The 14,628-nt window shown below is 42.0% G+C and overlaps 1 protein-coding gene across 3 annotated transcripts in view; it reads right to left on the bottom strand.

The window, feature by feature from the left end:
• Positions 1–732: 732 nt before the first annotated feature.
• Positions 733–14,628, bottom strand: part of LOC131253433 (protein DETOXIFICATION 44, chloroplastic) — a 47,013-nt gene continuing 33,117 nt past the window's right edge. Inside the window, exons 10-14 of one of the 3 annotated variants that reach the window (XM_058254421.1) lie at positions 3,659–3,775; positions 2,992–3,087; positions 2,479–2,600; positions 2,266–2,406; positions 733–1,534 (exon numbers count right to left, since the gene is read on the bottom strand). In XM_058254421.1, coding sequence (XP_058110404.1) covers positions 2,337–2,406; positions 2,479–2,600; positions 2,992–3,087; positions 3,659–3,775 — 405 coding nt within the window. In that variant the 3' untranslated portion in view covers positions 733–1,534; positions 2,266–2,336. The remainder of the gene's footprint in view (positions 1,535–2,265; positions 2,407–2,478; positions 2,601–2,991; positions 3,088–3,658; positions 3,776–14,628) is intronic. The other 2 variants (XM_058254420.1, XM_058254422.1) reach the window with 2 other exon arrangements.

Raw genomic sequence — 14,628 nt, 5'->3', positions numbered from 1 at the left:
TGTCTGTCCATCAACTGATGGTCAGCATCAATCAAAGATCACACCAATTGGATGGTAGAAATAATTCATACATGATGTTTCGGCATATTCATATTTGTATTGGTGGAAATCAAAACATGTTCACATTAGAGGGAAAGGAAATGTATTGAAAAGAATCTATTTTAATCTGATGTTAGCACACACAATTTCTATGAAAATGTTAAAAGGATCAACGGTAAGAAAGTGAGCTCTCTCAATAGTGGAAATCGAAATCTTTTTTTTTTTTTTTTTCAAGGAATTTGAGATCCGCTGTTTTTTGAAGAAAACCATGGAAATGGAAATCGATTTCCAAAGATAAAATTAGTTTCAACAAAAGGGGAAAATATTACATCTATGGAAATCGATCTAATTTCCACAGTTCTCGAGACGGTTCCACCAATCCAAACAGCCCCATAAGGAATGGAAATCAAAGATCCATAAACTAATACATGGAAGAAAGGAAAACCACAACCCAGGACTCTTAGTAAATAACTATGTTAAAAACAGAACAATTACATGAGGTAAACTAAAATTCTTGACCCGAATAACTGGCATTTTCATTGGGGCCATGGAGGGACCCATCTTCCAGTGATCCAGATGGCTAGGATTATTTGAGGGTGGCATTCTTTGCAGCATCAGCCATCCACAGTGGGACCCACCAGATGTTCATCAGTTACAAACAAAAGGCAAGCAGCAGCCACCTATACAGATTACTCAACTGAACTAAAAAACACTTGTACTTTACAACAAACAGTAGTAGTACGTTTCTTCAATTACAAAAGCCATCACTCAATCTAGATACAATCCGACCAACATGCTTCAATTCCAACATGCACATGATTATGAAATACAGGAAGTAACATCCTGACCATATTCATTTTCAGTATTCATCAGACGCTGGGAATCACAACAAGACTTGAGGAGAAAGATATACAACAAAAGAAGAGAAATGGGAGCTGAACGAGTTTACTAAATTTCTTGGAAATATACAGCACATAATATATACACTAGCGATGTTTTTCGACAACCATCTGGCCTTCTGTGCATCTTCTCTCAATGCATATCATAGCATAGTGGAAACCCACATCATCCACAGTCCTCCAATGGCCCACCCCACATCGTACTTAAGGCATCTCGAGCTGATTATCATCAGAATTCAGTATCCAGTGCTGATCTGAATGTATGTACTATATAGAGGGCATGAAAATAGATCCTCCCAAGTTTCAATCTAGAACTTTGGACGGAAAAAGCGAAATGGGCATCCATAGCATTTATGTCAGCATCCAACTAGCAATCTTGTGTTCATGAGTCGCAATTTGGGGTCTCTCTCAAGTTACCGGTAACTTCCACCTAACACATTGCAATCCATAGATACCAGGAGGCATTCATATATTCATGCATGTCTAGGTTGTGTAGTTCTCATTTCATATAATACAGTCTGGGCCAGCATTCTGTTCATGTGGGCCTGCCTTTCCATGACCCAGATATGGTGGGACCTTCCTTGAAACAGACCTATCTGTCCAAGTGTCCCACAAAAGGATGGTTACAAATAAACTAGCGCCATGCAAATAACAGGATCCATCAGATGAACAATCTTGATCATTGAAAGGTGGGCCGCACCCTAACAAAATGCTGACATAAATAAAAGTGCCACTGGTTTGGGCCACTCATTGTATAATAATACTTCATCTATGATTTATTAGTCACCTTGGTATAAAGTCTGGAGTTGTGGTGTGCCGTGGAGAGCCAAGAGAGATTCAATGTACTTGGAAAATCAAGTTAGGCATCCATGAGTGGGCTCAGGGTTTTATTAAAATTTCCTTGGCTAGTCGAGTTTTAGATCTTTGTGATTGAGCTGAGTCACAAAGGAAATTCTGGGTCCTCAAGCAGCATGACCATATAAGTGGTCTACAAGTGGGGCCCATCTTTCTGATTTGAACTGTTGTATATGACTTCCACCATTAGTAGAGGATGACCGATAGCCTTCCATATTGGAAGATTCTAGCCATCCAAGCTTTTAGCCTTTCATCAGACTGTTGCTGTATCTTTTTGTTGTAAACTGATTGAAATGCTAGGATCTTCTAGTCAGCAAGACTTCGCGGTCATCACCTCATCCATGGTGGGGGCATGGAATCAACAGTTCAGATCACAAATACATGGCCCCACTTGTATGATATTGCATATCAGGACATATTAATGTTCTGACCATCAGGATCAAATAATTCCTCCATGTGAAGAAAAACGTACCAGTGCAAAGTGCAAGCACATGCATAATCCACAACCGCACATATGCGTAGCACTGCTTGTGAATATCTCCATCATTTCTCAGCCATCCCTGTCTCTACCTCCGACCACACCACTTTCCACGGTCCATCTTTGGCACCCAACCTGAACATAGCACATACTTTACAAAAATGGATAGAAACCACCCAAATTCAGAACTTGGATTTTCATGTGCACCTCCAAAATCCAGCAACTACCCGCAAGGTCATGAAAAGAAACAACCCTGTCCATACACCAGCAAGACCGAATACAGGAGCAGCCACAACTAGAAACACCGAAGAAATCAGTCCCGCCAACACCTGTGCAGGGAGAATCCATTATCCAAAGTGTGCTCTTATAGGCCGTGTTTTGATGCACAATTGAATTGAATTCCAATAATCAGTTCAATGAAGTGGCAATGACCCAAATTGCAACTACCATCCATAGAAATTGTTTTGAAGGACTAGGCTCAAGATTGCAATTACATTACAAGCAAGTTGGACTTCGAAAGGAATTTAAGTGTGATTTGAAGGCTAGTTCCTCATGAATGCTGAGGCACATTATTACAATCTGGTCATTTCCTCTTGATTGAATTGAATGTTCAAAATTCAACTTTTTCGTACATTCAAACTCGTCATAGTTTCTAGAAACAAATGCACTTGATCAAGGAGAAGCTGCCAACATTAAGACCTCAGATGAACTTAGATGTACCATTGAATATGCAGCAAATGCAAAGTCTGAAACACCATAGTAGAGCCCATCAAATACGAAAGCAAGGGCATTCATTGGCTGAGATCCTGCAACAAACTGTGAAATTTTCTAACTTTTAGGTGTGGATTTCCAACTATCTTGTCCATAGAATTATGAGAAATGCAATAGCTACTTGCAAAGTAGAATATCAAATCCTTCTCTTCACGTGTGCAACATATTGGCCATGCATCAGGTGGGGCCGACCAAGTATGTGCCATAGCCTGAAATCAGGACTTTCTGCTTATCAAATGGACCATATGCACAAAAAAAAAAAAAAAAAAAAAAATGGAGCAGAGATCCACATTTCACGTCCACGTGTCGCACATCTGATGACTATATCAGACTACGGCATGTGAAAAGAACATGCCACCTGACAAATGCACATACTGACAAGTTGACCAACTTCCCACATTTGATGTCCATGACTGGCTCACATGACATCTGAAGTGCCTGATGTTTCAGCCACAGCACATACCTGTAGCTGGGCCAAACCTGATTAACGGCTTGGATCTTTCACACACAGAACACATTGGCATGTGTTGGGATAGTAGGATCAACATCTTACTCTCATGGCAGCCTTAGCTCTAAAATAATAGATAAAACACTGAGCTGATAAATGGCTACTTACCAAAAGCCCAGAGCAGGCAATCTCCAAAACAGCAGGATCCGTGCTAAATAAGCTAGAAAAGGCCCCAAATCCAAGGAACAAGAGGACAGCCAGAGCAACTCCAGTTACTGCCCCTATCTGATTGAAGTTTGGGTGAGAGAATACTCGAACAGTTAAATGCCTCAGTGATAACAGTTCTGTACACACCTCCACACAGCTATATGTACCAATCTGTCACTAGCACAGGACATCCAATCCATGCATCATGTGGACCCTACTGGGTACATGACCTGGCCCATAAAATCAAGCTGGTCAAATCATGAGCTGGACCAAACATGTACGAAACAAATGGATGGTTTTAAAAACATTGGCAGGGATCCGCAATCTGGATAAGCATTTGTCCTCCTGATTGATGGACCAGCCCAATTTTGGGTCAGTTCATCTATACGTCGGGCCCTCTACCTGATGCATGGCTCTAAAGACCTGTAGACTGCTTATAGAGGTGTGTGGACCCTAGTTAGCAAAACTCCATTCTAAACTCCATATTTAAAAATTAAAAACTACAAACTCAAATGATTGATCAAGCATTTAAAACTTTGTATACTTTGGAAGACGGGCAAAAAATAAAAAACTTTTTTTTTTGATTTTGTTTTTTGTTTTTGTTTTTTTGTTTTTTTTTTTTTGACAAACCGAATTAAACACATTTTTTTCAATAAAACACTTTTTTTAGAAGCAACAAAAAGAAAACCTAGAAATTTACAATCTCAAAAGAAATGAAAATTACAATCCTCTACTTTGGATAAAGAGGAACCCCGTTCAACTACAAGGATCTTTGCTTTATTGGCCACACACCTTATCGATCTAAGAATTCCAAAAGCATCTATCATTTCTTTCCCCTCAAATTGCCCATAAACTAGCTAACAAAGCCAATGTCCAAAAACTTTCCTCTCATTCCCAAGCCCAACACCATGCCATGCCACTATCAATTCTTCAATTGAAGCCAGCAGAACCCAAGAGACCCCAAAAGAGACGAGAAAGCTTTCCCAAATTTTCTGGGCGAATGAGCACTGCACAAAAAGATGGTTGATTGTTTCCGCATTATCCATACACATGAGACATGTTGGGGATAACCATTGACCTTCTTTGGAGATTATTCTATTGTAATGACTCTTTCTCCCCGCTAGCCACGTGAAAAGCCCACAACTTTTGGCGAAGCACCATAGGATCAAAGCCTAGCCATCTGAACATGTCTCCTGCCTACAGAAGGAGATAGCAACATTTTAGAAAAAGACCAGACTGAGAATCGACCAGATCTTTCCTTTTTTCCATATCATCCTGTCACAGACCTCTAACAAAATGCAATTTTGAAGGTAAACCTGTAACTTTGTACACTCTTTCACTTCTTCGTCTAACATGTTCCGACAACATGGAGGAGACCACACCACTTCCCTACCATATTGGGAATAGCACTAAGCAAACGTAATATCCTGCTCCATTGTATATATGCCAACCGATGGAATTCTACTGTTAGAGGAGCTTCCCCTATCCACACATCCTCCAAAAACGGAATCCTTTACCCACTGCTCATATCAAAGCCTATTCCTTCACTAAGCATGCCTTTCAGAATGGAGACTACTCTCCAAACGCTCGAAGCCTTATAAAGAGAGTATTTTCTAACCCACCAACCACCGACTGGGCACCCACATCTGCTAGCCATGACCTCCCTCCACAAGGCCCCCTCTTCTAGCCCAAACCTCCATGATCATTTTCTTATTAGTGCAAGATTCATTTTTTAAGTCCCTTGTATAGGCTCCTTTGTCCCCATAAGGTCTACGCACCTCTTCCCATTTGAGCAAGTGGAACTTCTTCCCTTCTAGGCCATCCCATAGGAAATCCCATCTCAACTTTTTCAGTCTGGGCGGCACCGACTTCGGGCACCTAAAAAGAGAAAATATAATGGCATATTCGACAATGCGGATTTTATGAGGGTTATTTGCCCACCCAGAGACAAGTATCCATACTTCCATCAAGCCAACTCGTGTTCTACCCTTTCCACTACCTGGTCCCATTAATGCATTGTTGGTTTCCCTATACATTGAGGGAAACCAAGGTAGTTTGATGGGAAAGATCCTGCTTGTATTTGAAGACAATTGCCATCCAGTTAATCTCTTCTTTAGACATGCGAACCCCTAGCATCTCACTTTTGGCAATATTAACCTTCAATCCTAACACTACCTCGAAACATCTGATAATCTTCTTTAAGTTATCCACCAAAGTGAAGTTTGCATCGCATAAAAGCAAGGTGTCGTCTGCAAATTGGAGATGGGAGATTTGGGCAGCCATTCTCTTCACCTTAAAGCCCGGATAAGGCCAATCTCCTTCCCTTCTCTAGCATCCTACCAAGCGCATCTACCACCACCAAAAATAGGAAAGGGGATAGCAAACCCCCCTGCTAGATTGCTCTCGAGCTTTTCAAGTATCCTTTATGAGAGCCATTGACTAAAAATGAAAAGGTTATCGATCGTAAACATTTCCTCATCCTATCTCTCCACATTGATCTACGCCCCATGTGATCCAACATGTAACAAAAGAAGTCTCAATCTACATTGTCATAAGCCTTCTCAAGGTCAAGCTTGCAACAATTCCCTTTTCGCCATCTTTATGTCAAGCATTAATGTTTTCGTGTGTTGTTTGTTATTTAGTGGCATGCAATAAATGTAGCCACTAGAGATGATATATGGGAGCACTTTACGGAATTTGTTTGCCAATGTTTTTGCAAGATTTTTGTAAGGCGCCCTGACGAGGCTAATCGGCCTAAAATCTGGTAAATTTTCCACCCCTATCATCTTTAGAATAATTGTTATGAAAGACACCCCAATCCATCCGATAATCGGCCTCTATCAAATAACTCCTCCATAAAGCTCATTACATTTCCTTTCACTATCTCCCAAAATACTTGAAAGAAAGCCATAGGGAAACCATATGGACCAGAGGCTTTATCTTTGCATAGGAAGTCAACTGCTTACCTCTTATTCAGAGAACAGTTTCTCCAATGAGTTACTTTATCTTCCAAGAGATGCCTAAATTGATGGAGACATTATGTGCACACGCACGCCTCCCACCCTACGCACGTACTCAAGGAGGAAGAAGGCCCCACTGTCGATCTGGATCAACGACGACATCTAGGAAGGACCTCTTAGTTAGGGGGTTGTGTTATGGAGCATTGGAGTGGACCCGATCATCATGTGGATTCCACCATTGGATCTCATGATCGTAGCCCACTACCCTAGATGATCTAGGATTTTGAGTTTTGGTTATTATCATTATTAGAAACATCATGAACGGTTTTGATTGCGTATATTAGTTGTTATTTTTGTTACTTCATCTCTAAGTATTAGTATGCACATATGGCACGACTTTTAGGGTTTAGGGTTTTCTTATAAATAAGCAACCTCATGTAGGTATTTTGGATTGAAGTTTATGAATAAAATTTTGCGTTTTTACTTCTTCTCTATCCTTCTGAGTTGAAGAAGCTAATTGGGTGCGAAACCCTCCCTTCCTCGAAGGGCTAACTACCGTGGTGTGAAGCTACAACCATCCCAAATCGTCCCTACATCCTACACCCCACATTCACCATCTTCCACAGCCCTCCCATCTTCAGATTCACCTTTTTTTTGTACCCAAGTTCTCTTCCACAGCAGATTTTCAGATTCTGGCTCTCCAAGGGGTTGAAACTTCGGCGGAGCACCATGCACACACCGGGTAGCGGGTCGACATGAAAATTGGTGTGAGAGTGGGCCTCCCCTGGCCAACCAAACCCTATGAGTCGTTTTACAATTCCGTGGGCCCTACACACGTGCGAACAAGGACTCACGCACGTGCGCCTGGGCCAAGTTGCTATCCACACGTGTGGATCGTCTCAGGTTCTGGATTTCTTCTTTTTTTCTCCTCTCTCACCTTAAATCCCCAACCCTAACCTTAGATAATCCCAAATTCCAAGTATTTTCAACTTTTGCAAACCCTAGATTTTCCCTCGAATTGAAACATGGTGAATCTCTTGAATTGGGGAACAATCCTTTGCAAGATTGGATGAATCTTACATTCCTTTGGGTATTGTTTAGTTTATAATTTTACTTGATCCAGCCTTAAACTTGTGTTGGCTTGGACCCCATAGATTCCCCTTGATTGAATGTTTGATCGTATGTAGGACGTGAAATTTTGTGATGGTTTAAAATTGGTATGATCTTTAGCTTGAAATCTCGCATGTAATATTTAATTTCATGTCCTGCATCAAATTTGGTATCAAAGCTTAAGTTTTTTATAGGGGAATGCATTGCATGTTTAGGGTTTAGTTTATTTATGTCTATTTTGCATCAAGTCTCATCATATAGGGCTGTTTAGGACCCATCATTCACAATATGGGCTGTTGAATTTTTTGTTGCTAGAAAATCCCCAAGTTTCATGGCTGAATTTTTTGTTAACAAATTATTTGGGCAGTTATATTGCTGGAATTTTAGTAACGTTGTGTAGTTTCCCTCATATAGAGTCCTATAGGATCATTTAATCTTATTTAGACGCATATAGTTGTATTAGAGGGTCTTTAAGTTGAGTGACTGGTTGTATGCCCACAGGTACTGGTCGTGGTTTTGGTTTACACCCTACGCTAAACATGGAGCAATTGCAAGAGTCAGTGAACAACATAACCCGGCACTTTGAGTCTTTGGGTAGGCACTTGGAACAACGTATTGACCAACGCTTCAAACAACTTAATGTGCATGTTACCCAACTAGAGACTTCCACCCGAGCAAACCCCACAATTGGAAAGGATGCCCAATCTCAAGCAGGTGGTCAGGAGGATAGGAAAAGGAATGGCAGTGGCCAAAGAATGGGTCATGGGCGTGCACCCGTGCACCTACCCCGCCAGGGGTATCATGATCATTATGACCCAGATGCGCAACTCCTCAAGGGAGTTAGAGTAGAGGCCCCTATGTTTGATGGCCACTTAGACCCTAAAGCTTTTCTATATTGGCTGGCGGATATGAACCACTATTTTGAGTGGTATGACATGTCGGATGCTCGTCGAGTCCGATTTGCCAGGATGAAGCTTGTGGGCCAAGCAAAGAGGTTTTGGGCTACTATGGAACAAAAGAAAGAAAGGTCGAGGGAGCCCCCAATAGTCCATTGGGGAGAAATGAAAGAAACTCTCAAGGAAAAGTACCTCCCTTTCTCTTATCACTTGAGGTTTGTTGAGAAATGGAAGTCTCTTCAACAAGGTTCCATTAGTGTGGCTGAATACATTGAAAAGTTCGAAGAGTACTTGACCCGATGTGAAGTTGAAGAGGATCCCATACTCACTCTTGCTCGATTTAAGACGGGCCTCCGTTCTGACACTAGGAGAGAGTTGCTCACCAAGGACAGACATTCTTGAACAGATGTATCAAGTAGTGTTGGAGGTCGAGCAATACCTCAAAGCATCTGTGGGAAGGTGGTTTGAGTTTCGTGATTCTGACGCCAAGGCCAACCCTTCTGGGGCTAAGCCCAGCACTGGATATCAATACAAGCCTTCCGGTAGTTCTCAGTCGAGGCCTAAGGATGCGCAAAAGTGATACGACTAGGTGTTTTAGATGTTAGGGGTTTGATCACTTGCCCACCAGTGTGGCACGAAAGAGGGCACCAAGGTGTTCCTTATTTATGGGCAAGTAGAAGTAATGTCTGCAGAAAGTGACGGTGCGGAGGAAGAATATGAGCTAGTGGAAACCACTAGTGATGAGGAAGAGGGAGTGCAAGAGTCTGCGATCCTTGCAGTTGTGCGTCGTGCCTTTGCAGAAGCCAAGAATACCGACGATTGACGCCGCAACACGATCTTCTATACTTATGCAAAATGTGGTGATAAGAGCTACAAAATGATCGTAGATAGTGGTAATTGTGCCAACGTGGCATCAACCAGTATTCTGAGCCGTTTGAGCTTGAAGCTTGAAGCACATCCTCAATCCTATAGAGTGTCTTGGGTTGATGAAATTTTCATTACAGTATCGCACCGTTGTCTTGTTCCTATTCAGTTTGGATCATATAAGGACACACTTTGGTGTGATATTATTCCCATGGATGTTGGTCATATCATTCTGGGAAGGCCCTAGCTCTATAACAGGGATGTCACCATATTTGGTCGTTTGAATGTGTGTGCATTTTGGTTTGAGGGCAAAAAAGTTAAGCTAAATCCACTTCCACCCAAGAACACGACTGGAAGGGAGTCCATCACAAAGAGTGGTGTGAGCGGCTCAAAAGAATTAAAGGAATCGAAGTCCAAGTTTAAGTCTCTCCATATTCTAAATGCCAAAGACTTTGAGCGAGAGACTGAGTTGGACTCGATAGTGTATGCCCTTATGGCTAGGGAGAGTGCACCAGAGGCTAGTATGGAGTAACCCACTGAGGCCATTCCGGTAGTGAACGAGTTTCGTGATGTCTTTTCTGAGGATCTACCGGATGAGCTTCCCCCTATGAGGGATATACAGCACGCCATTGATTTGGTCCCTTAGGCGACTCTACTAAACCTCCCTCATTATAGAATGAACCCAAAAGAGCTTGTAGAGTTGAAAAGACAGATTAATGATCTCCTAAAAAAGGGTTTCATTCGAGAGAGCATGAGCCCGTATGCCGTACCCGCCCTTCTTACACCTAAGAAGGATGACACATGGAGGATGTGTGTTGATAGTAGGGTCATCAACAAAATCACAGTCAAGTATCGATTTCTCATACCGCATCTTGATGACATGTTGGATATGATAGTCAACGCTACTATCTTCTCGAAAATTGACCTCAAAAGTGGTTATCACCAAATTCGTGTACGCCCTAGTGATAAGTGGAAGATAGCCTTTAAGACGAATGATGGGCTATACAAGTGGCTAGTCATGCCTTTTGAGCTAACTAACCCCCCAAGTACCTTCATACGTGTGATGACCCAAGTGTTGAGTCCCTTCATGGGGAAGTTCTTGGTCGTCTACTTTAATGATATCCTGATTTATAGTATGACCAAGGAACAACACCACAATCATTTGAGGCAAGTTTGTGGGATCCTTAGAGCCGAGAAATTGTACACCAACCTAAAGAAGTGTGCATTTATGTCTAGCAGTGTTATCTTCTTAGGTTTTGTTGTGTCAGCTAAGGGTGTGTCAGCGGATCTCGAGAAGGTTAAAGCCATTGTTAATTGGCATGAACCCCGCAATATTCAAGAAGTGCGCAACTTTCACGGCTTGGCCACCATCTATAGACGGTTCATTCGAGGCTTTAGTTCCATTATGGCTCTCATCACGGATTGCATAAAACAATGAGAGTTTCAATGGACGAAGGCAGCCTCGAAGGCCTTCAAGGAAATAAAGGTCAGGATGATTGAAGCTCCAGTCACGCGACTTTCGAATTTTTTGAAGGTTTTTGAAGTCACATGCGACGCGTCAGGAGTCGGCATAGGAGAAATACTTAGTCAAGAAGGGCACCCTGTCACCTTTTTTGGTGAGAAACTGAATGAAGCGAAGCTAAAATACTCCACCTATAACAAAGAATTCTATGCGGTAGTGCAGTCGTTGCGCCACTGGCGTCATTATCTATTACCGCAAGAATTCGTCTTGTTCTCAGATCACGAGACCTTAAGATATCTGAACTCTCAGAAGAAATTAAACCCTAGACACACCAAGTGGGTCCAGTTCCTTCAAGAGTAAACTTTTATGCTTAAGTACAAGGCCGGTGTAGAGAATAAGTTTGCCGACGCGTTGAGTCGTCGAGTCACGTTACTGAATTCCATGAGTGTCAAAGTCACGAGATTCGAGCATGTCAGAGAGGATTATTCTGAGTGCCTAGATTTTGGAGTTGTGTACGTGTCGTTGTTAGAGAGTTTGCTAGGAGCTAACAATGAGTATTTAATAGTGGACAGATATTTGTTTAGGAGTGACCGTTTGTACATACCTCGCACCTCCTTCCGTGACTTTGTTGTTTAGGAGTTACATTCAGGAGGGGTCGTGAGTCATTTTGGACGAGACAAGACCATTGCCCTAGTGGAGGATAGATTCTATTGGCCAAGCCTCAAGCGAGACATGGCTAAAATTATAAGGCAGTGTCGTACTTGTCAACTGGCAAAGCAGAAAAAGCAGAATACGAGGCTATATACACCTTTGCCAATTCCATTCGCCCCTTGGCAGGACATCAGTATGGACTTCGTGTTTAGGCTCCCCAAGACTATTCGGAAATACGATTCCATACTTGTTGTGGACCGTTTTTTCTAAAATAGACTTCATCCCTTGTTCGAAGACCTCTGACACATCTAATGTTGCCAAGTAGTTCTTTAGTGAGTTGTCAAGCTTCATGGGTTACCTAAAACCAGAGTGTCTAACCGTGACGTGCGATTCATGAGTTATTTTTGGAAGACACTATAGCATATGATGAGTACTAGGCTCTAATTTACTTCTGCCTACCACCCTCAGACCGATGGTCAAACTGAGGTGGTCAATAGGAGCTTAGGAAATTTGCTCAGATGTTTAGTTGGGGAGCACACTAGGACTTAGGACACTACGCTACCTATCACCGAGTTTGCATTTAATAGTTTGTTAATAAATCCACAAGTTTAAATTCTTTTGAAGTCATTACTGGTAATAAACCTAGGAAGCCTATTGATCTTGTTTCTATGTCCCCGTCCCATAGGACGTCAGAGTCTGCAGTGTCCTTTGCATATCACATTCATTCATTGCATCAAGAAATCAGACGAAAGATCAATACTAGTAATGAACATTACAAAATTTCTACAGACCAACATAAATGATTCAAGGAATTCAATGTAGGGGACTCTGTGATGGTCCGCATCAGGCTAGAGCGGTACCCACAGGGAGCTGTTCGTAAATTATACACGTGGCATTGGACCATTCAAAATTATAAAACGAAACAATCTTAATGCGTATGTGGTAGATCTTCCACTTTCCATGGGAATATTTATTATTATTATTATTTTTTTTTTTTTAGGGTTAGCTTGTTAGTACACACCCATGTCAGTACACACACTCCATGTTAGCCACCCCCGCTAGGGATCGATACTAAGACCTCAAGTGTTGAAACGTCTCCACTCAGTCTGCCAGTTGAGCTATGGTTCAATGTGGAGGATTTAGTTGCATTTCGAGGGACCACTGATGCATTATCCAGCCTTTCACCTAACCATTCTGATTCTCTAAACTTTTCCCTTGATCCATGGCCCCTTCCCGACCCATCTTCCCAGCCTTTACCTCCCATACCTATCCTTCCCACACCCAAAGAGCAAATAGAGGATATTCTGGACCATCAGATAGTATCGACGTCGGACGGCGGATTTCAAAAGTTCCTAGTCAAGTGGAAGTCACACCCAGCTTCAGACAATACGTGGCTCACTGAGGAAGAGCTTCAAAGACTTGATCCTGATATCTTGAAGCGATTTAGGAGTTTTGTTTTACTAGTGGCGAAATCTTCGTAGCCAGGGAAAGTTGATGGGGACATCATGCACGCACACACGCCCCCCACCCTACGCATGTACTCAAGGAGAAGGAAGACCCCACTATCGATCTAAATCGACTACGACATCTATGGAGGACCTCTTAGTTAGGGGGTTGTGTTATGGAGCATTGGAGTGGACCCGATCATCTTGTGAATTCTACCATTGGATCTCATAATCGTGGCCCACTACCCTAAATGATCTAAGATTTTGAGTTTTGGTTATTATCATTATTAGAAACATCATGAATGGTTTTGATTGCGTAGATTATTTGTTATTTTTGTTACTTCATCTCTAAGTATTAGTGTGCGCACATAGCGCGGCTTTTGGTGTTTAGGGTTTTTGTATAAATAGGCAACCCCATGTAGGTATTTTGGATTGAAGTTTATGAATAAAATTCTGCATTTTTTCTTCTTCTCTATCCCTCTAAGTTGAAGGAGTTAATTGGGTATGAAACTCTCCCATCCTCGAAGGACTAACTACCGTGGTGCCAACCATCCATCATCTTCCACCGCCCTCCTAAATCGTCCCCAGCTCCTACACCTTACATCCATCTTCCACAGCCCTCCCATCTTCAGATTCACCTTTTTTTTGTACCCAAGTTCTCCTCCACAGCAGATTTTCAAATTTTGGCCCTCCAAGGGGCTGAAACTTCAGCGGAGCACCACGCACACACTAGGTAGCGGATCAACACGAAAATTGATGTGAGAGTGGGCCTCCCCTGGCCGACCAAACCCTCCCACACACGTGCGGACAGGGACTCACGCACGTGCACCTAGGCCAGGTTGCTGTCCACACGTGTGGATCGTCTCAGGTTCTGGATTTCTTCTCTTTTGCTCATATCTCGCCTTAAATCCCCAACCCTAACCCTAGATAATCCCAAATTCCAAGTATTTTCAACTTTTGTAACCCAAGATATTCTCCCGAATTGAAATATGATGAATCCCTTGAATTGGGGAACAATCTTTTGCAAGATTGGATGAATCTTACATTCCTTTGGGTATTGTTTGGTTTATAATTTTATTTGATCCAGCCCTAAACTTGTGTAGGCTTGGAACCCGTAGATCCCCTTCATTGAATGTTTCATCATATGTGGGACATGAAATTTCGTAATGGTTTAAAATTGGTATGATCTTAAGCTTGAAATCTCGCATGTCACATTTAATTTCATATCCTGCATCATAAATGGTAGATTGTCCAGACTTGGTCTCGCCTACCCTCAAGTAGATTTTTATAAAACGAGACTACCACCTCACAAAGTTCTTTTTTCTTCTTATCTTTTCATTTCCACCAAGTTACTATTGATCCTATTGTTTCTTGCCCGAGTGCTTGCGATGTTATGCAAAAGCCTCATGTTTCTGTCACCTTCTTTTAGCCATGTAGCTCCAGACTATTGCCTCCATTTAATTTCTTCCTCCTTTATGCAACTTGCATACTTAAGAGAAAGCTTAGTTCTTTGCTCCTTAACTTCTTTCGACAGCTCCTCAAC

Source organism: Magnolia sinica, chromosome 8, assembly GCF_029962835.1.
Source record: "Magnolia sinica isolate HGM2019 chromosome 8, MsV1, whole genome shotgun sequence".
NCBI lineage: Eukaryota > Viridiplantae > Streptophyta > Magnoliopsida > Magnoliales > Magnoliaceae > Magnolia > Magnolia sinica.
Note: the sequence above shows the minus strand (reverse complement) of the source record. Positions and strands in the feature narration are given on the sequence as shown.